The 22,765-nt window shown below is 30.5% G+C and overlaps 4 protein-coding genes across 5 annotated transcripts; all 4 read left to right on the plus strand.

The window, feature by feature from the left end:
* The first annotated feature begins 5,024 nt into the window (after positions 1–5,024).
* Positions 5,025–9,971, plus strand: LOC130965379 (endo-1,4-beta-xylanase 5-like). The gene is made up of 7 exons (XM_057890146.1): positions 5,025–5,091; positions 7,007–7,053; positions 7,191–7,410; positions 7,506–7,672; positions 7,757–7,855; positions 8,630–9,427; positions 9,588–9,971. The coding sequence occupies exons 1-7, from the start codon at positions 5,025–5,027 to the stop codon at positions 9,969–9,971; spliced, it is 1,782 nt and encodes a 593-aa protein (XP_057746129.1).
* Positions 9,972–11,672: 1,701 nt separating this feature from the next.
* Positions 11,673–12,676, plus strand: LOC130965380 (glutathione S-transferase T2-like). The gene is made up of 2 exons (XM_057890147.1): positions 11,673–12,215; positions 12,299–12,676. Exons 1-2 carry the CDS (start codon positions 11,673–11,675, stop codon positions 12,674–12,676), a joined length of 921 nt encoding a protein of 306 aa, XP_057746130.1.
* A 740-nt stretch (positions 12,677–13,416) lies between these two features.
* LOC130965381 (uncharacterized) lies at positions 13,417–14,736 on the plus strand. The gene has a single exon (XM_057890148.1). The coding sequence runs from the start codon at positions 13,417–13,419 to the stop codon at positions 14,734–14,736; it is 1,320 nt and encodes a 439-aa protein (XP_057746131.1).
* A 1,057-nt stretch (positions 14,737–15,793) lies between these two features.
* LOC130967665 (inactive leucine-rich repeat receptor-like serine/threonine-protein kinase At1g60630) lies at positions 15,794–21,087 on the plus strand. Of its 2 annotated transcripts, none has more exons than XM_057892622.1 (3): positions 15,794–16,242; positions 16,468–18,368; positions 20,243–21,087. In XM_057892622.1, the coding sequence occupies exons 2-3, from the start codon at positions 17,003–17,005 to the stop codon at positions 20,899–20,901; spliced, it is 2,025 nt and encodes a 674-aa protein (XP_057748605.1). In that variant the 5' UTR covers positions 15,794–16,242; positions 16,468–17,002; the 3' UTR covers positions 20,902–21,087. The 2 variants fall into 2 exon arrangements, with proteins under 2 accessions (XP_057748605.1, XP_057748606.1); XM_057892623.1 differs by having other exon boundaries at positions 16,473–18,368.
* Positions 21,088–22,765: the final 1,678 nt, after the last annotated feature.

The following is a 22,765-nucleotide window of genomic DNA, read 5'->3' on the forward strand; positions in this document are numbered from 1 at the left end:
ACATATATGGCTTATTTAACTTGTGAAATTTTTATTTATGTAAAACGAATGTAGAAAAAGTGTTACAAGTTTAAGTAACAATGATTTAAACATATATAGTTTAAGATAGTAGTATTTACTTAACTAGATTATACCCAAATGATTATTACTAAAGAAAACATTGCAATATGTGGTAATACGCATTTTGCGGCGGTTTAAAAGTAACCGCCGCAAAATGCCTAACAAGAAGTCACCGGCGGACATATCGCGGCGGTTTTCGAAAAGAAGCCACGAAATACAAACCTGACCGGCAATATAGCGGTGGTTTGAAGAAAACCGCCGCGAAATGTTAACCTTACAGCAATATAGCGGCGGTTTTAGCAAAACCGCCGCTAAATGTCGTCTTGATTGCAGCCCAACCTTTAACCGCCGCTATATGTGCCGCAATTTGTCTTTTGGCGGCACATTTACAAAACCGCCGCAAAATAACCGTCGCTATCTTAAGGATTTGTTGTAGTGTTTTTTATGTATTTTATTAGTATTTTATCTTTTAATTTAATATTTATTAGTGTTTTTATGTATTAAAATATATTTTGTCAATTTTTATATATTACTTTAATTTAGTAAGTAAATATTAACTTTATTATAAAATGAATTAATAAGATCTATTCAAATATTTAAAGTAAAATAATAGAATAATATAAAAAATTATTTTAATTGATGTCTCTTTTAATAATTTGTCATCTAAAAGTGATTTTGAGTAGTATAATCCAAACAACATTTATTTTACTATAATTAATTTTGATATAAAGATTGTCAAATATAAATCACGTTAATGTTGTTCGGTTTGGTGGCCTTCTTTTACTTTGCTTAAGGTTTAGGGTTATTATGATTGTATTTTTACAGTATAACTAGGGTTTTGAATAAAATTTATTCTTATTTTCATTCGTTTCAGTGGATAGTATAACTAGGGTTTTGAATTTGGTTGTTACTCTGTTCAGTTGACTTCTATTGCAAAGGCAAATACTATTCTTGATGATTGAATGTTTATAACGATTTATTCACCACATGAATTGTGTTCGGTTCGGTGGGCTTGGTGATTCTCATTCACTTGATATTTAGTGTGTTCAGAGTTTAAGGTTATTCTGATTGCAATTTTACATTATAACTAGGGTTTTGAATGAAATTTGTTCTTATTTTTATTCAGTTCAGTGGATAGTGTATGTGAGTAGATAGTGTATGTTAATTTTAACTTAGTTGTTACTCTGTTGAGTTAACTTCTTTTGCATGGAGAAATACTATTCTTGATGATTGAAAGTGTATAACGATTTATTCACCATATGAATGTTGTTCGGTTCGGTGGACTTGGTGATTTTTATTCACTTGATATTTAGTGTGTTCAGGATTTAGGGTTTTTCTGATTGCATGCAGTAATGCTTTTCTAGCTGTTTTATTATTTATCATATTTTATTCAGTGCATCAAGGGGGTTCGATTTAGTGGGTTGGGACATTTATCATTTTAGTTGGGTTCATTTCTTATGTAACTAATTTCCTTTCGATTGAAATGTAGGAAGAGATTGATGGCTTCAGACACGAATATGGTCCGAATATTCTGTTGCACAAAATGAACAAAATCAGAGACCAAGTGATTTGGGCATCTGAAGTAACAAGACTTCCAAAGCCATCTGCTGCCCTCTCCAGCCCTTATTGTAAATTCACATCTGGGAATTTACATAGTAAATAGGATATACTATGATTAACTGGTTATAATTAACAATATTTTGTTTAACTTGTTTAAAAAAGTAAACAATGCTTCTTTCAATGTATTCATGTGAATATTAATGTAAATGTTAATCTATATATATAATCTTAATATCAATATATATATATATATATATATCTGTTGGAACTGTCTAGCTACTGTTTTATTCCAGATTCACAGTGAATGGAATTAGGAAATTTATCAAGACATTAAGAACAAAAAAAAAAAAACACAATGAACCGAAATTAATACACTGGATGAACTGAAAAATTGCATATATCAATATAGCAGAAAGCTTTTTGAACACCGAATCGAAACAGGTACTTATGGTGAAACAACTCTATAGTGCTGAGTGATCGAAACATAATCCAGAATATAAAATCAAAATCAAACAGCTTTTTGAACACCGAACCGAAACACGTACTCATGGTGAAACAATTGTATAGTACTTAGTGAAACATAATCTATTATATACAAAATGAAATTTGAAACACCTCTGTCTACAATTTAGATATTATTAATTCAATTCAATTCAATTCAGATTCAAAAACACCTACATCCATTGAATTCAATTCGAATAAAATTAACAATTGCATTCCATTCAATTCGATTCAAAATTGAATAATCCAAACTTCATCAGCATGATTCGTTTCAGAAGGATAAACCAAATCGTTCTCATTCAACTGATTTGAAGTTGAATCAATCATTGTTTCGATTCAGGAGTGAAGATTGAAGAAGAAGAACGACAGAGCTTATTACGTTGAATTCAATGTAGATCAATAATGAAGAATGTGAGCAGAGAAGAAGAAAAAGAACAATAAAAAAAACGCAAACAGAGGAGAACGACAAAGCTTATTACGTTGAAGAACAAAAATGCGAGAAGAGAACAATGTTTAGGTTGCAGCAGAAGGTTTATGTTGAGCAAATGTTTATCATGCAATAGAAGATTTACGTTATATAAGGCACATGTATGACAAACGATTGAGGGAGTGGAGGAGACGCGTCTGAAAGATATTACTTGAATAGCTTGGATGAAAAAATTACATAAATATAAAACTTTTCTGTAAATCTAATAGTACAGATATTAATATACATAAATTTCAAAATCTAATATATGTAAATGATAATTATAATCACCAATTATTGATAAAAATCGATGAGATTTAACTTTGTATCTAAATATAATGAAAAAAATACTGATACCGCCTCCTCTGTTTATTGTGTTTAGACCATTATTTTCACGTGATATTTCAATATCTTCCAATTCATAATCGATATCATCAATGATATCAATCACTATTTTTTAATAAGAAGATATTAATGAATTAATTAATTATTAATTTCTCATATTTTTACTAAAAAAATAGATTTAGAAGTTAATTCCAACCTTATCAAGAATTAAAAAAAACATAGATATATACCTTCATAATCTCTAAGAGAATCAAAGTTAAAATTTTAATGATTTGAATTGATGATTAACCAAAGTAATGTTAAGAGTTTTTATACAGTTCATTTCTAATCTTTGGTGTAGACTTTTTATAACTTGTGAATTTTCAATCAGAGTCTTTCTAATAGTTATTTTAAGAGTAAAATATTATTTTATTTTTAATGTTTGGAGTAAGTTTTATTTATATTTTTAATGTTTAAATCGTCTTATTTGTATCTCTAATATTTGTAAAAGTGATTTAATATTATTCTGTCATCAATTACACATTATGAGCTTTAATTTGAGTTTTAAAAATCTTTTCTTGAAATTGGAATACATGGGACAGAACCGATAATCTACTTCAAAAAATAGCTCATCAAAAGTTGAAACTAATCCATGTGATATTTACATAATTCACTTTTCTAGGGACATAATTGAACCTAATAAACACAAATAGTGAATACAATATTGAAATCGAACACATCAAAGTGAGACCTAATTGAGAATGAATACATTCAAGTGAAAATAATTGGAAAATATAATCTGATTTGTTAGTATAACATTAAATCACTTTTATAAATATTAGAGATACAAATAGGACAATTTTAAACGTTAGGGACACAAATAAGACTTACTTCAAACGTTGGGGACAAAAACAATACTTTACTCTTATTTTAATATCAGTAATATTTTTCACAAAAAAATAAAAAATAAAAATTGAAACGGATAAAGTTATATATATTACACACTTAAAAAAACCCAAATATAAGTTATTAATATTTATAAAATAAATTTAATATTATTTGAAAAATTTTAAAAAAAAGTGAACTAATATTATTATCCATTAAAATCGTAAATAGTTTTGCTCTTATTAAACTTAGATAGTATTTTTCACAATCTTATAATTTTTACTTTTATTTTTTTTATATTTTTTATCATCGAATCTAAACTTTTTATACTATTAATAAAATTGTGGATAGTAGTCCTTATATATGAAAAAGAAATAGTAGAATAAATTCTCTAAATAAACAACTATGACAAACAAGGAAGAATTCATTGCTCATTATATATATTAATAATAATATACTAATAATACTAATAATTGAGAAATAACTGTGAACATATTTTTGAGATAAAATAATAATGCAAACAAATATTTTTCTCTTTTTCAAAAGAATAATACGATCCTACCTTTTTTTACTGCTATGTTTAAAAATTATACTATATATACTTGCCTAATATTTTCTTCGTTACAATATCAACTTCAAATAATTATAACATCATATATTTATTTACTAATATGGCAAGAATCACAATAAGTAATCTTACAATATTGTTTAAATAAATTTAAATAATTATAATATTATATATTTATTTACAAAAATTATGATAAGTAATCGTATAATATCGTTCAAATCATCCAAATAATTATATTATCGTTCAAATTATTGTTCAAATCATTGTAATATTGTCAAAATGTCATTTACTTTGTCCGGGTGACAATGGTACGCTTCTAAAATACTTAACAAAAAACAAAATCTACATATTTTCACTTAAATGCACCATATTATTTATGTTTTATTAATATATATATATGCTTAGGAACAAAAGATTTTGGCACAGTTTGTGAAATCACTCTTCACTCTTCACTACTCATCACTCATCACCACCAACTCAAATTTTCAATCCTGGTATGGTATAATCTTCTTAGGAGCTCTCTCCTATTAAATTTATTTGTATAATGCTTTGCTTTTTCGAATTTATTTAATTCTGTTTATTATTTTATTCACATTGGATTATTAGAGCCTCATAATTAAGAGAAGAGACTAGAGAGTAAGAGAAGGCAGCGAATTAAACATGCGTATGATGAAGAGAGACAAAAACTTGAGTCTTATTCTTCTGCTATGCATCATCCTTTTTGCAGGTTTGTTTTTCTTGTCTCCTACGCAAATTAAAGCTTTAATTACCATATGAATATGACTACGCCTGTCACCATCACCTCACATCACCGTTATCATAATTTTATTATGATCTAATTATTTTATTAGTTTTTATAATTTTACTCAATTTTTAATTAAATTTTTATAAATATTTTTTAATTTAATTTTTATATTATTTTTAATTTTATAATTAATTAGATCTTTTTTATATTAAAAATATTAAAATTAATAAAATTATTTTTGAAAATATATATAATAAAAAATTTAATTAAGTTTTTAATTATAAATAACTTTAATTTACAAAAAAATATTTAGTTAATTTTAATATTTTTATATTAAAAAAATTAATTATAAAATTAAAAGTTATGTAAAATTTTAATTAAAAAATAAAAAATTTAATTATAAATTTAATAAAATTATAAAAATTAATAGAATAATTAAATTTTTTATTATGAGTGATTTTATTGAGCACAATATAATTTGCTTCTTTTAAAAAAAAAATAAATTAAAACCTATATCACTACCATCATAATAAGTTTGCTGATTAATATTTTTATTTTATTTTTTTACTTTTATACTTTTATCTCTCTCAAAAGGTAATTGTTTGATTTCTTCCCTTAACTCAATGTAATTATTTAAACCTGCTTATCGTGTTTTCTTTTTAGTTGGAGTCTTGTAAACTTTTAATTTTTTTAAAATGCATATGAATTGAAAAAATAATTTAAAATGTTAATATTAGAGCAATTTCAGTATATTTTATAAAATTATATATTTTATTTTGACATATATAGCTCCTCTTTTTTATAGTTTAGTTATTCTGTTGATTTTTAGAGTTTTATCAAATTTTTAAATGAGGTCTTTATATATTTGTTCTTTCAATTGGATCTTTACAATGCTTTTAATTTTATAATTAGGTCACTTCTGGTATAAAAATGCTAGAGTTAATTGAATATTTTTTTCGTAAATTAAAGGTATTTATAATTAAAACCTAACTAGATTTTTAATCGCATGTATTTTGTAAAAAATATTCTGTTAATTTTAATATTTTTATATAAAAATGACCTAATTATAAAATTAAAAATAATATATGAATCTAATTAAAAAATATAAGAATCTAATTAAAAATTTAGTAAAATTATAGGACCAATAGAATAATTAAAATTTGTTTAAAGGTGAGTAGATAATTGAAAAAAAATGGTTTGTACATCTAGTAAATATTTGGAATAATTGTAAAAGAATCTGATTTGAATTGATGTACAAATCATTTATTACGTATCCAATTTATTATTAAAATCAAATTTGATTTTATTTGATTTAAGTTAATCATTGTAAAGTTATTTCTTTCTACTACATCTCCATCGCTTTTTGCTTCTTGGTTATTATAAAAAAAAAATAAATTAATTAAATACTTGCATTCTTTGAAAAAATAATAATTACATGCTCAAACATCAAAGATTCGTATAGTAGTTATTAGATGATTATTTCATTTAAAATGTTAGAATTTTTTTTATGTCGTTTCATCAGTGATTTAATTTTATCATAAACATTCAATTATATAAAAAAATTTAAATCAAAATAGTGTCACTCAAACTCTTCAGCAAATCGAAAAGACTTTGGTTTATTAATATTACTACTACTACTACTACTACTATTATTTTATTATCCTAGTTACAGTGTTCAACTTTCAATTATTATTATTCTTTTAATAATTGTTTATTCTCTCAATTCAGCTGTACTTCCTAACAATCAAAGCTCTGCTATGCTGTGATGTATTTGATTTTCCTCTTAATTCTTATATGTTACTAATTAAAGAACATATATTAATGTTAAGTCAAAATACATAGCACTAAAGTACTAAACTACTTACTACTATACTGTATTTGAATATGACAACACTAGGTTTTGGAGCTGAAGCTTTATCCTATGATCACACTGTCAGCATTGAAGTAATTAAGTCCTTCCCTCTAACAACTTTTTTTTTTTTTTAATATTTTCTAGGATAGGACCTTACTGTTAATGTCACTGTTACATTTACACATAACTTTAATTATGTGGGTCCTAATGTTTTCAATTTCCACCTCAGTGTTTGACACACCCTCATAAGCCACAGTACAATGGAGGAATCATCCAAAACCCAGAACTGAATAATGGATCACAAGGTTGGATTCAATTTGGTGAATCAGCAATACAACATAGAGAATCATTAGGGAACAAATACATTGTGGCACATAATAGAACTCAAACTTATGATAGTGTCTCCCAGAAGGTTTTCTTGCAAAAGAACAAGCACTATGCTTTATCTGGTAAATTTAATAATTTTGTACTAAAATAAAATGTCTTGGTTTTATATTAATGAAATATCAAGAAATTAATTAACTTGATTTTGTTCTTGGTGAAGCTTGGATACAAGTGAATGAGGGAAATAATGTTGAAGTAACAGCAATGGTTAAAACAAGGAAAGGGATAAAATTTGCTGGTGCCACAATTGCAAAGTCTAATTGCTGGTCTATGATAAAGGGTGGTCTCACAACAGATACATCAGGAATTGCTAAACTCTATTTTGAAGTAATATTATTGTTTAAATTTCTAAAAACAGATATTAATTTTATTTTTAATTTGATGTTGAAAATGCTGAACTGTGTATTGTAGAGCAAGAATACTGATGTGGAAATATGGGTGGACAGCGTTTCCTTACAACCCTTCACAGAAGAGGAATGGAAGTCTCATCAAGATTACAATATTGAAAAGGTAAACATTGTTTTGCTGATAGTTTTTGTTTTTGTTTTTGTTTATCTATATATTTTTATTATATAGAAGTTAATACCTAGTTAGTATGAAAGGAGTTTATGTCATATAATTATTTTTCTTTGTGCAGTATCAACTATTTTAAATAGGTGACAATTATTAAAAAAAATCTCTTACTATTGGACTATGTCAACTATCTTGAATAGGTGACAATTATTAAAAAAAAAATTATGTATTATGCAGTTTTAAATCTTTACTATAAAAAAATAGTTTCTTAATCAATACCCTTAATTAATTAAGTTTACTACATATCATTATACATTTTAATTATAATAAAGTAACGGCTAATGCAATTAACTTTTTATATTAAAATTGTAATAATAATAACAATAATAATAGCAATTTTCAATTACAAATAATCAAATACAACAATAATAATTATCATAATTATTATCATAGAATTTATTGATATAATTCTTTGTTATAAGAATTATATAGATTAATTTATCACTAATTAAGAAATAAAAACTCATCTATTATTTTTAACTATCTAAAAGATAATGTAAAAAAAAATTAATATTAATTTTTTTGCGTATTGTACGAGTCTAAATCTAATTTTTAATGATAAAAGAAAATGAGTTAGCTTCGTATATAAGTAAAAACAAGAAAGAAAATATAGTTTGACACTCTAAACCATCATTGGTGCTGTATTCCCCAATTTGCCACAAAATATATGAGATTAAGTTGTTTTGTTCTTGAAAATGTGTAACTTGTCAGGCAAGAAAGAGAAAGGTGTCAATCCAAATATTGGATAAAGAAGGAAAACCTCTTAGAAATGCAAGTGTATCACTTCAACAAACAAGGTCACGCTTCCCATTTGGAAGCGCAATAGACAAATCCATTCTCAACAACCCTGCATACCAAAAATGGTTCCTCCAAAGGTTCACAGTCACAACATTCACCAATGAAATGAAATGGTACAGCACAGAATCCGTCCGGGGCCGGGAGGACTACTCGGCCGCGGACGCGATGCTAGGCTTTGCCAGGAGAAACCGCATTGCTGTTAGAGGCCACAACATATTCTGGGATGACCCCAAATTCCAACCTGGTTGGGTCCCTTCACTTTCACCACAAGAACTCAATATAGCAGTGCAGAAGAGGCTTCAATCTGTTGTTTCAAGATACAGAGGCCAAGTTATTCATTGGGATGTTGTTAACGAGAACATGCATTTTTCATTCTTTGAGAGTAAACTTGGACAAGATTTTTCAGCTAAGGTTTTCAGTGTGGCTCATGGGATTGATGGTGGTGCTACATTGTTCTTGAATGAGTTTAATACAATTGAGGATAATAGAGATAATGCAGCAAACCCTGCAAGGTATATTCAGAAGCTTAGACAGATTCAAAATTATCCTACTTTTAAGAGCAGAGGAGGAGTTGTTGGAATTGGCCTTGAAGCACATTTTCCTAATTTTCCTCCTAATTTGCCATACATGAGAGCTTCCATTGATCAACTTGTTGCCACTCGTTCACCAGTTTGGATAACAGAAATTGATGTTTCACCCCAAAATAATCAGGTAAAGTTTACTACTCTAAACATTATTGTTAATGTTTCAAGTGTGAGAAGTACATGAAGTTAGTCCCACATCAAGAAAAAACAACGAAGGGTGAGGAGTTTATAATATAAGAGACACATTAATTAAACACTTTAAGATTTTGAGTTGAATTTGTGTGTAGGTGCAATCCTTTGAACAAGTTCTAAGAGAAGCACACTCTCACCCTGGCGTCCAGGGAATTATAATGTGGACAGCAAGATCACCACAAGGTTGCTACAGAATTTGTTTAACAGACAACAATTTCAACAACTTGCCTGCAGGTGGTGTTGTGGACAAGCTTCTTCATGAATGGGGCCTCAGACCATTCTCAGCAAACACTGATCACAATGGCTTCATTCATGTTTCTCTTTTCCATGGAGATTACAAGTTGGAAATCAATCACCCTCTCATCAACAACAACAACAATTACTCTTTCACTCACCACCTTCAAGTGAATCCAATACATCATCATCATCATAATAATGGGTCCCACATCACTACACAGATTGTTAAGCTTTCTGTCTAGTTATTATTATCAATGATTATTCCTAAAAGTGGTACTTTCTTAGTTTCTTTTTATGTAAATATAAAATATATATATTAAAAATAAATAAATAATAATAATGACTGATTTTTAATATGCATAATATTTTTTAAATTATTTAACATATGACACAAAATAGCTTCTTCTATTTATTTTTTGCCAAACAATAAATTGTAATTTTCTTAAATTTTAAACATTTTTTCATGTCTATTTATTCTTATGTTTATGTCCTATATTAAGCAAATATTAAGACTAGAAACCTTATAAAGGAAATAAACCTCATAACATCAATTTTTGTACACTAATAAGGAAAATAAATATTAATGATTCCAATTATTGAGTGAATTGATTATGTGTAAACGTGTAATGTGTTAATTTACTGTATCTAAAATCAATAGCAACAATGCACAAATAAGACATAACTAAATATAAAAGATTATTTACCATCTCAATAGATCTAAACATGAATCATGGACACTTTGAATGACTTTGATACTAAAAATTTTCGGCAGTCGTAAATCACATGGATCTGGTAACTATAATTTGTGAAAAAAAAAAGAAAAAAATATTTTTCGTTCTGAAAATAGGATAAGATAAGACACTAACACAAAAATGAGTGTTCTTGTATTTTATTTTATTATAAATTAAAATAAATTATAAAAATATAATTTATTCTTTTTTTATTTTTTTATTTTTATTTTATTAATTTTATCAAAAATAGAGAAACTTAAACCTGCGAGCCTGCAAATTCTTAGACGAGTACAGGAGACTATACTATTTTTTTTTGGTGACTCGGAGACTATACTATTTGAGTTATAACTTATTGGCTTATTCTCTTTTTTATTTAAAAATAAAAAAATAATTATAAAAAATTAATAAAAATAAAAAATTTATATATTTTACTAATATTTCTATATTTTTTGTTAAAATAAATACAAAATATACTAATTTAATATTTTTAGACATAATATTTTTATTTATATCTTAGAGCAACTCCAACGGTGGAGTGTCAATACTACTTTTTCTGACAGAAAGAGTTTCTAACCATTGGAGAGAATTAACGTGAATTTCTTCACGTTTTTCAAGAAGAGAGAGAAGAGGGAGTCCCTCTGAATGGGGACTCCCATAAAGTAATAAACAATTGCCATTTGGCAATTAAAATAAAAAATAAATAATTATATAAAATATTAATTAATTAAATAATTATATTAATTAATTAAATAATTATATTATATAATTAAATAATAATTAATTTAATAATAATTATAATGACTAATTAAATTAAATATTGATAATTTTATTTAATTAATAATTTATATTAAATAATTAACAAATAATTAATTAAGTAATTAAATTATAATTAATTTACTAATAATTATAATAATTAAATAAATTAAATAATTAAATATTTATTTAATTAATAATTTATATTAATTATTTATATCATAATTAATATTAAATATTATTTATATTTATATTATTATATTAATTTAGCCGTTGTAAAAATAGCCGTTAGAAACTAGTCGTTACTATGTTACCGTTATTATTAATAAATTAATATTTTGTTACTCTATATATACCACTTAGATACACTTGTATTCTCACACTCTCTACAACTCTTCTTCATCTTATTCTAAGTTTACAAAATCATCATTCTGCTACTATTATTTTTTGTTCGAAAAAATGGATCCAAACCAACTCAACTCTTTCTTCAATTACTTACAAAACTTTCCTCAAATTCCAAATACCCAACAATCTCAAACCTCAAACTCTCAAGTTCCAAATCAAAACTTCATACTACCAAATACATTTCAAAATCCAAATCCACAAAATCTCTCTAATTTCAATTTTCAAACTCCTTATAATAATCAATTTCCTATATTCCAACTACAAAATCAAAATTCACAAACACCCCATTTACCATTTTTATCCATATTTAACCCTTCTATCGGAAATGTTACTCCAACTTCCTTGCCGTTTCCAACTCAATTTAGTGCATCAAGACATAACTCATCTGGTGTTGGTGGCTCTTCTAACCCATCCTCTCAGACTCCTATACAATCTAGTCCAAATTCGCAATATTCAGATTTTGCCAACCCTCATGGATTAGATGCTATCGACCTCAATGATGATATTGAAGATCGGAGGCAAGATAGTATTCAACACTGGCATTGGAAAGAGGATGAGATGTTGATCAGTGCATGGTTAAATATTTCAACTGACCCTGTAGTTGGTACCGATCAAAAGGGGGAAATATTTTGGAGTCGAATTCATAGCTACTGTGTAGAATTTTGCATCGACATGACAAGGGGGTAGTTGCATGTAAGAAACGATGGTATAAGATCAACAAGGCTGTTGCACAATTTGCTGGTTGCTACGATCAAGCTAGTCGAAACATAAGGAGTGGTTCGAACGCTGATGATATAAAGGAGTTGGCTTATAAACTTTATTCCACAAATTATGGTCAAAAGTTCACTTTTGAGAGGCATTGGAACATGCTTCGATTGGAGCAAAAATGGAGAAGCCAACTACCTACACAGAGTGGCGGCTCAAAGAGAACCAAGGTTAGTGCAACTGGAGCATACTCATCCTCATCAAACCCAGAAACACCGTTGGCTGACGAACCCGGTGTGGACTCTCCCGTTCGCCCACAAGGATCAAAGAAGAGCAAGCGAAGAGGTAAGTGAAAAGCACAGATGTCTGAAGATTTTAGCGAAAGAAAATCATCGGTTGTCAAAAAATTATCTCTCATGGAAGATATTAAGAATGTTAGAGAAAAGGAACTAATGGAAAGGGAAAAAGAAAGAGAAGAGGAGAAGGAACATAGAGCAAAGATGATGGCAATCAAAGAGAAGGAGATACAAATTCAAGCGGCAATGAAAGAACAAGAATTACAAACTCAGAGGTATATTAAAGAAATGGAGATAAAAGCAAAAGAAAGGGAAATGGATATGCAAATACTTAATGCTGACACGTCTACAATGAGTGAGAAACGACGAGCTCTTCATGAGATTGCATGTGAGAAAATAATGGCCAAGTGGTTTACTTAATGGTTCCTTGTATTCGTAGAGTTATGTAGTATGTTCTTATTTATTTATTGCGTATTACTGGTATGTGATGTAGTTTGTTTTATTTATTTCTGATGTAAGATTTGAAATTAGTCAATATTATTGTGTCGTTGTTGTTCATTAAAGTGACCGTTGCAAAACTAGCCGTTAATTAGCCGTTGCAAAACTAGCCGTTAAGTAGCCGTTAAGAAAAACTAGCCGTTGCAAAACTAGCCGTTGCAAAACTAGCCGTTGCAAAACTAGCCGTTAAGGTACTTATTGCAGACACACTTATAAATATCAACTATCAATGACTCCACAACTCCACTTCAACTCTTGTTTCTCACATCGACAGAGAACTAAAAATTACATTTCTCCATATGGCTAGAAATTTTGATGATATGTTCAATGAGGCTTTGTATGGCAAAAGAAGACGGCAAGATAACACACTCATAGATAATTGGATCGATGAGTATTTACTCGAAGATTCAGAAGAAGAAGATATCGATAGAAGCCCTATCCCAATTCCTCGTAGATGGATCAACAGAGATCGAGAAGCAGGACATGATCGCCTTTTCCAAGATTACTTTGCAGATGAACCGGTGTATAATGCTGACATTTTTCGACGGAGATTTCGAATGAGAAGAGATGTGTTCCTTCGGATAGTAGACGCTCTCTCAAACGTCTATCCGTATTTCCAACAGAGGGTTGATGCAACTGGAAGAAGAGGCTTGTCGCCACTTCAGAAATGTACCGCTGCGATACGGATGTTAGCATATGGCGTTGCAGCTGATGCTGTTGATGATTATGTGCGCATAGGCGAGAGCACTACAATCGAATGCTTGGAAAAATTTGTTGAATGTGTCATTTCCGTGTTCCAGGATGAATACTTGCGAAAACCTAATCCAAATGACGTACAACGCCTGCTACAAATGGCAGAAGGTCGTGGCTTCCCTGGCATGTTGGGTAGCATTGACTGCATGCATTGGCAATGGAAAAATTGTCCAAAGGCATGGAAAGGTATGTACATGAGTGGTTATCGTGGGGTTGCAACCATAGTACTTGAGGTTGTAGCATCTTCAGACCTTTGGATATGGCATGCATTCTTTGGAGTTTCTGGTTCAAATAATGATATCAACGTGTTAGATCGTTCTCCAGTGTTTGATGATATTCTAAATGACCGTGCTCCGGAGGTAAATTATACAATTAATGGTAATAATTATACAATGGGATACTATTTAGCAGATGGTATTTATCCTGAATGGGCCACATTTGTCAAATCAATCTCAAAGCCACAAGGTGAGAAACGCAAGTTATTTGCACAATACCAAGAAGGGCAAAGAAAAGATGTGGAACGAGCATTCGGAGTGTTGCTAGCACGCTTTGCAATTATACGTGGTCCAGCTCGTTTTTGGGAAAAGAAAAAGCTTGCCAACATAATGAGAGCTTGTATTATATTGCATAATATGATTGTTGAGGATGAAAGAGACAGCTATGCAGGAAATTTTGCTCAAGGCTTAGAGTATGATGATGTTGAAAATGGCTTATCACAACCTCAGCTGGGAGAGGAAGATTTTGCACCATACCATCAATTTCTCCAAAGAAATGCCCAACTTCGAAATAGGCAGCAGCATAGACAATTGAAGGAGGACTTGATTGAACACATATGGCAATTTCACAATGCTTGTCGTCAACTATAGAGTTTAATTATGTTTTTTTTTGTATTAAGTAATTTTACAAATTAGTGTAACCCCGAATTTATCTATTGTGTATTATTGTTATATATGAATCTATTTAATATTAATATATTTTAATAGTGAATTATTTTTAAATTTAAATATTTAAATTTTATTATTAAAAAAAATTAATTACATTAATTACAAGTTTTTTAATTAATTAATTAAGTGGGACCACAACAGGGACTAAAGTTAGTTCCTCCTAATGGAGAAGAGAGAGATGCTTTGAGTTCCTATTTACTGTTTATGACGCAAAAGCTGATGTGGAGTTACTTTTTATGACAGGTGGACCATAAACAGGAACTGGAATGAGTTCCCTACTGGAGATGGTCTTATTTGTCAAAATATAATTTTATATGGAAAAGTCTAGGGGGCCAGCAGTTTTGTTGAATTTTGGCCAGCATGTAACCAGCAGAGGAAGGTGAGCCATTGGATAAAATTTCACATCAATCTCACACCATCAAATTATCATTGATGGCTAGTTGATGATTAACAATCACAAAAATTGCTGCCCTCTAGCATTGCTCATTTTATATTTTTATGTACGAGGCTTTTGAAAGAACCAAAATATACGAGCGCATGGTCTCTTTTCTTGAATAGTGTAGTACCTACATTTTCGGCAACTGTCTCGAGTCAACCAAACACAACCACAAACCCATGACCCTTCTCACTTCACACCCACATTTTTTCTTTTTTTTTCCAAAATTTCCTATACTCTATCAGCATCTCAATTTTCAACACCAAGTAAATTCATTTGCATTATTTTATTTATCCAAAAAATAAAAGAAATAAAATGTGACAGCTGGCAAGGGTCATTGAGTCAATGATCACTACTTAGTTTGATTGAACACGAGTTCAACTTCTTTATTATTATTGTCACATACACTTCCCATTACTTTGCAACACGTGGCAGCTCATGGTTTTTTCCTCCTTCTTTTTTTGGTGAAAAACCATTTATTTATTGCTGTTTTGATTTGCCTTCAATTCGCTCACCAATTTCCTGAGATGAAAGAGAGGGGTCTTTGTTGAGAGAAAGAAAGGGAAGCATGTTCTTTTCTGTCCTTTCTTTCTCTCTCTGATCAGACACTCTAATAATACATTCATAGAAGCATCATTTCATAAACCCTCCTTTTCCTTTCTCTCTCTCAAATTATTACCACAAACACCATCCTCACACTTCTCAAATCAAATTATAGTAGCTGGAAAACCTGCACTTGCACCATGTGTGTTTCAGTTTTACTGCCACAAACTACTGTTGCTTTTTGTTTTTTGACCCAACTCCAAAACAAGTTAAAAAGTTAAAAAGCTGAAGCCTTTTAGAGCCTACATCATTCATTCATTCCATTCAGTGGTAGCTAGTTAGTGTTTTGCAATGATTCTAATGAAGGAGAGTTTTATTATTGGATCCTCCCATAACTTCAGCAAAGTTATCAAATTGTCAAAATCCATGAGAATGAGCAACCCAAGAAAGTAAGTATTATTATTATTATTGCTACTACTACTACTACTACACTGTACTCCAATTAATATATGCATGGTGTTTGTGTGAATTGTGATTGTCTTATTTGTCTCTATTAATGTACAACATATATACTACTAATTGTATCAATAAATAAATGCACACTTGTTTTTGTTTTGCTTGCTTTGTTGGTTAACAATAAAAAAATAATGTTGTTGGTGTTGGTGTTGGTGCAGCGCAGATTGAGAAGAATATAGAAATCATAGAAAGTAGAAAAGAAGAGAAAAATGGTTAATTTGTGAGATGATTTTCACGTGAGAGTTCTGCCATAGTGTTCCATGTCCGTGAACAATAGTTTCCAGAAACCAAGAAGGCAACACTTCAACCACATTAAGTGTCTCCATTTTTATGGATCCTCAGAGAAAGAAGAGCTCTTTTACTTTCACTTTCACTTTCACCTCCACTTCCACATTCACAGTGTTGTTCTTCTTTGAAGCTGAAGATCTCAACTTTAGTGTAGTCAATAGCTTGGGTTGAAGTGTTGAACTCACATTTTGAAGCAACAATGGTAGATCTGACTGAAAGTCACACCAAACAGGAAACAAAGAAAAATCAAAGATCTCTTATTTGGTCAGTGAACACTGTGCATTATTTAAGAATTTGTCGATATTTATTATGAGGACCCAAATCTGGTGAAAAAGATCCAAACTTTGTGCTGTCCCATTTTTCATCCTCCATTTCCCTTTTCAAAAGACACAAAAAGAGAAAGATATGGGAAGAAAAAGAACAAGATCCTCTGTTTTCTACTCTGTTTTCTTTGTCTCTGTTCTCTGTTTTCTCTCTCAACTTGCAACCTCAGAGGACGATTCCCAAGCGCTTTTGGCACTGAAATCTTCCATAGACGCACACAACAAGCTTCCATGGCGACCTGGAAGCGATGTCTGCACATGGCAAGGTGTCAAAGACTGCTTCAATGGAAGGGTAAGAAAGCTTGTTATAGAATACTCCAACCTCACCGGAACCTTAGAATCGAAGATCCTGAATCGTTTGGATCAGCTTCGAGTTCTAAGCTTCAAAGGGAACTCACTCTCTGGTCAAATTCCACAACTTTCAAGCTTAGTCAACCTCAAATCAATTTTCCTCAACGACAACAACTTCTCCGGAGAGTTTCCGGCCTCTGTTTCCGACCTCCATCGTGTAAAAGTCATAGTTTTGTCAGGGAACAGAATCTCCGGCGACATTCCGGCGTCGTTGCTGAATCTCCGGCGACTTTACATGCTCTACTTGGAGGACAACTTGTTCACCGGGAAAATCCCCGGGTTCAACCAATCAAGTCTCAGGTACTTAAACGTTTCGAATAACAAACTCTCCGGCGAGATCCCGGCGACTCCGGCATTGGTACGGTTCAATGCTTCTTCGTTTTCCGGCAACACTAATCTCTGCGGCGATCAAGTCCACGTGCCATGCAAAAGTAACATCCTTTTGCCTCCTTCTATGAGCCCAAGTTCCTCCATGGTTCCAACAACAGCAAAGAAAAAAACATCATCGAACCGCACGAAACTAATCAAGATTATTGGAGGAACCGTTGGTGGTGTTGTTTTGTTGCTCATTATTTTGGTTCTTGTCTTCTTCACCATTTGTAGAAACCGTAGGAAGAGGGTAGGTGCTGGAGCTAGAAGGAAAGGAAATGGGGTTGGAAGTGTGGAGGAAGTTGAAGATGTTGGCGGCGGCGGAGGCGGCGGGGGCGGTGGCAGCAGTGGTAACAACGAAGGGAAACAAAGTGGTTTTGCATGGGAAGGTGAGGGTCTAGGGAAGTTGGTGTTCTTAGGAGCAGGGGATAATAGGGAAATGAGTTACACATTAGAGGATTTGCTTAAGGCTTCAGCTGAGACACTTGGGAGGGGCATTATGGGAAGTACATATAAGGCAGTTATGGAATCAGGGTTTATTGTGACTGTTAAGAGGTTGAAGGATGCTAGGTACCCTAATTTGGATGAGTTTAAGGCACATATTGAAGTTCTTGGTAGGCTTAGGCACCCTAATTTGGTCCCACTTAGGGCTTATTTTCAGGCTAAGGAGGAAAGGCTTCTTGTTTATGATTATTTCCCTAATGGCAGCCTCTTCTCTCTCATTCATGGTATGTTCATGTTTTCTTCTCAATCACTATTATTTTATTTATTAATTAATGTTGGATTTGGCTTGACTTGTAGCTTTCTTGTTGCTTTGATTATTCTTCTTGGTCTTTCTATGTCTCTTGCCAATTTATAATTCTCATAAATTAGTGGAGCCACAACATTGATATTGATATGATTTTAAGGTAAAGGTAAAGGTGTTGGTGTTTATCTATTAGATTGCAATTACCAAACACTAAATTAGAATTGATTGTATTGGTGTAGCCATAGGATTCCACATGGGTTGGTAATATTATTGCTTGGGGCATCATGTTCCTAGACTAGTTAGCTTTGTTGTTGTTGTGGTTCAAATGTTGTATTTCTGGTTTACAAGAGTGGGTTGGAAATTGGAATATGTGGTCTTGCATGCGTGGGGAGGTGGTTTATATAATGATAGAACAACTATAATTATAATGATATATAATGTAAGTATTTTTTAAGGATGAAAAGGAGGGTTTGATGAGAAGGACCTAAAAGTTTATTATCTTTTGGTGTATAATGGGGGGCCTCCTTTGATATCCAATGATATCTAGGCACAAAAGCTTTCCCTCTCGCTTAGATTTAGTTAAATAGGGACACAAGGTGTTGCTTTCCCTCTCCAACTGTTTATTATAATTTCAGACTTTATAAAGATTTGTGCTTTCTATTTGACAACTCATTTATATGATTCTGGCCCCATGTTAGTGCTGTCCCATTCAACCATTGAAAAACTAAAGAGAATTTTCATTGAGTCTCTTTTTTCTTTTTTTTTTTTTGGTAGGCTATATAGTGTTATTATTAGATTGGATGCCACCCTGATGAACATCTACTTCTACAGTTATCTAATCCCAACTTTCATTGGTGTCACAAATTAAACCATGTATATTGAGTCTTTCCTATTGTTCAAATATAGATGCATCTTATGATGGTTCATTGTTGTTGCTTTTTAAAGTTGTTGAAGATAAACTACTGAATTGGTTCTTGAAAGTTGATATAACTGACCAAAATATCTCTGAAAGATGTAACAACAAATAAATTTCAGAAAATTTAAAAGGTGATTAAAAAACAATATAATATATAAAGGATTTTAGAGATCGAGTTTTGATGTACTTTTTGCAAGCATATTAGAAAAGTAACTTTTTCATTTGTAAATTTGGTATTCAAGTGATTTTTTCCCTTTTTCTGTAAATAATTGAACTTAAAAAAAAAAGAGGTTCAGAGATAGAATTCTGCTGATATTTTGCATGCACCTTCCAAATAGGTATCTAAATATTTTTGCAAAAATTCAGATCCATTGTAGATGTTAGCAAATGCAAAAATTGATTGCTATTTATAAAAAAAGAAGTATTTTTATTTTTTTGTTATGTTTCTAATCATTTTTTGGTTTATCTGTTGTTCATATCTTTTGATATTATTTTCCATTAGTGATATAAACTCTTAGATATTATTTTGGTAGTTTATCTAAGTTGTTACTACTGTTAGAAATAATAGTGGAAACATGTTATCCCCAAAGGATTGAAAGTAAATAAGTAATCAATAATCATTCCAATTAAATCCTTGTGAACTTTTATTAAGTGATAGTGTTGGATTAAAAAAGAACCAACTCATGTTGTAGTTGAAACTATTTCTATATGTCATTTTGATCCTTTTAAAGAATTAGAATTCTAAATCAAGATATCATGTTATGTACAATGGAAAAATAAGGACTATTTAACCTTATAATTGTGATTACTTAGGATAAATTAAGGCAAGTTACACTTTTAATACTGCATTATTATTAGTAAACTTCATCTCTAGATTTCTGGTAATTACTTTGTTATTATCTTCCTCTGTTAATCTTCTGATGAATGTAACAATGCAGGATCAAAAACATCCGGTGGAGGAAAGCCTCTTCATTGGACATCCTGCCTCAAAATCGCCGAAGATCTTGCGACCGGCCTACTCTACATCCACCAAAACCCCGGCTTAACTCATGGAAACCTTAAATCTTCTAATGTCTTGTTGGGTTCGGACTTCGAATCCTGTCTTACTGACTATGGACTCACCATGTTCCTTAACCCTGACTCAATGGATGAACCAAGTGCCACCTCTTTATTCTACAGAGCACCCGAATGCAGAAGCTTCCAGAGGTCTCACACGCAACCGGCCGATGTATACAGCTTCGGAGTCCTTCTCCTGGAACTCTTAACAGGAAAAACACCCTTCCAAGACCTTGTCCAAGAACACGGCTCGGATATACCAAGATGGGTTAAATCGGTTCGTGAGGAAGAGACAGAGTCCGGGGATGATCCTTCCTCGGGAAATGAAGCATCCGAAGAGAAGCTTCAAGCTCTCTTGAACATTGCAATGGCATGTGTTTCGCTTGTGCCGGAGAACCGGCCGTCGATGAGGGAAGTTCTGAAGATGATAAGAGACACAAGAGGGGAAGCTCAGGTATCATCAAATAGTAGTGATCATTCCCCAGGTAGATGGTCAGATACAGTTCAAAGCTTTCCAAGGGAAGAACACTTGAGCATATGATGTCAAATTTTTCCTTTTTTATTTTTAGGTAGGTGGTTAATAATAGTTTGATTTAAACCTATGCTTTTGATGCTGATTTTTCTCCTTGAATTTATTGGTTATTGATTTTCCAATGCATCATTCTAGGTGATAGAAAACTCCTGCTGTAAACACCTTGATTCTTAATCTTCTTGTTCTTTGTGAGTATATGCACTTTTTGATGGATTGATTCATTTTCTAGACTCAGAAGATTCATCACTGCCATTGCAAAAGATTCCAAGTATTTATAGTGTTTCCTTCTCTTACTACTGCAAATGTCTGTTTAATTTCATTATTATAAAACTAACTTGTGTTAGTTGAGCGGACAGTATATTCATCCATTTAAACAAGTGTTAGGAGTTCGAATTTTGCTTTGCGCATATAACAAGGCCATTGGCCAAACCCTTAAATGGAATTCATATTTGCAGCAAATTAGTCTTTAGTCGGTCGAGTTAGGAGATATTATAGATAATAAAAAAATTATTATAATAATTACAATTTATTTTGAAAGATAATTACAAGAGAATCACTTTAAATCTCCCCAGGAACTAAAATTAAACGCCATTAATTAGTTAGCTACATTAAAAAAATCAAATCAAATGGCTGATGAATTATTTCTTAAGAATCTATTGTTTCCCTTTTTTTATAAATGTAAAGGGTCAAACAGTGTATTACAAGTTTTACATTTCTAAAAAAAATCTCATCTATAAATAGCTGATGAAGAGGTATTAGTGTATTACAAGTTTTATATTTCTAAAAAAAAAATAGTATTCAGAGATTTTACAAGAAGTATCGAAATATTTTTTATCTTTAGAACGAAGTTAACTTTTGAAATGAGTTTAGTCTATTCAATTTTAAAAATAGACAAAAAATTTCAGAGATTTTATAGAAAAACTAAGGACATGAATATCTATCATTAAGTTGACGTGTATATATGGCAGAAACTAATTCCTTTTTTTAATATGAAAACACAATAATGCACCATTCAACTTTCGTACCGACAATTTTTTTTTTTTCATTTAGGACTCGGATTATATAATATCAAACAATATTTTACTTTCTTTTTTTGGAAAATAAAATAATAAAAATCAATTGCTGGTTTTTGACTGATTATTTAATTTATCCTAGAAATTGATGCATCTATGAAGAACAACATTTTTTTTAATGAAAATATGGAAGACGTGATGAAAAGATTGATGATGAGTATCAAATTCTGTTTGTCATGTATTGTATGTCTTTGCTAATTAATTAATTAGAATTCATAAAGGACGAAGCTATATTTTTTGTATAACCAAAAATATAAAAAGGTTTTTTAGATTGTTCACCAATTTCTAAAAGGGGAACAATTATGTACTAATAACAATTATTGATAAAAAATTGTTACGTGTGCCAGAATATTAATCCATCAATCACAGCTCGATATTAACAGCTCAATTATTTTAGAACAAATCGAGGTTATAATTAATTATTAAGCTGAACCAACTAAAAATATGTCTTTGCAGTTCATTATATAAATTGTATATATACGATGTATCTTCTAGATTAATAAACGAGGGAAAATTAACGTCAAAAACAAAATAATATTTGAATATATTTTTTTCTAACTATTTTAAGTGTTCGTATATCTTATCTATTTAAACATTTGACGATCTTTTTTGGTTGAAATTCTTTATAATAATGAATGAACATATCTAAAAGTGCATGTGTTCACAAAAAATATAGTTAAATAATTTCATTTATGTTTAAAAAGTTTTATTTTTGAGCGAACCGAAACGATCCAAATTAAAATATAATTAAGGAACTAGCCGAAAAATAATGAATTGTCACAATATTTTTCTCTGCATGT

The sequence above is a fragment of the Arachis stenosperma genome, chromosome 3, assembly GCF_014773155.1.
Source record: "Arachis stenosperma cultivar V10309 chromosome 3, arast.V10309.gnm1.PFL2, whole genome shotgun sequence".
In the NCBI taxonomy this organism is placed as follows: Eukaryota; Viridiplantae; Streptophyta; class Magnoliopsida; order Fabales; family Fabaceae; genus Arachis; species Arachis stenosperma.

Bases quoted from the DNA above. Each gene is read 5' to 3' on its own strand.
- LOC130965379 (XM_057890146.1), top strand. From the start codon at position 5,025: ATGCGTATGATGAAGAGAGACAAAAACTTGAGTCTTATTCTTCTGCTA. The intron at 7,411-7,505 runs GTAAATTTAATA...TTCTTGGTGAAG, and splicing joins CAAGCACTATGCTTTATCTG to CTTGGATACAAGTGAATGAG. The intron at 7,673-7,756 runs GTAATATTATTG...TGTGTATTGTAG, and splicing joins TTGCTAAACTCTATTTTGAA to AGCAAGAATACTGATGTGGA.
- LOC130965380 (XM_057890147.1), top strand. From the start codon at position 11,673: ATGGATCCAAACCAACTCAACTCTTTCTTCAATTACTTACAAAACTTT. The intron at 12,216-12,298 runs GTAGTTGGTACC...CGACATGACAAG, and splicing joins TAAATATTTCAACTGACCCT to GGGGTAGTTGCATGTAAGAA.
- LOC130965381 (XM_057890148.1), top strand. From the start codon at position 13,417: ATGGCTAGAAATTTTGATGATATGTTCAATGAGGCTTTGTATGGCAAA.
- LOC130967665 (XM_057892622.1), top strand. From the start codon at position 17,003: ATGGGAAGAAAAAGAACAAGATCCTCTGTTTTCTACTCTGTTTTCTTT. The intron at 18,369-20,242 runs GTATGTTCATGT...GTAACAATGCAG, and splicing joins CCTCTTCTCTCTCATTCATG to GATCAAAAACATCCGGTGGA.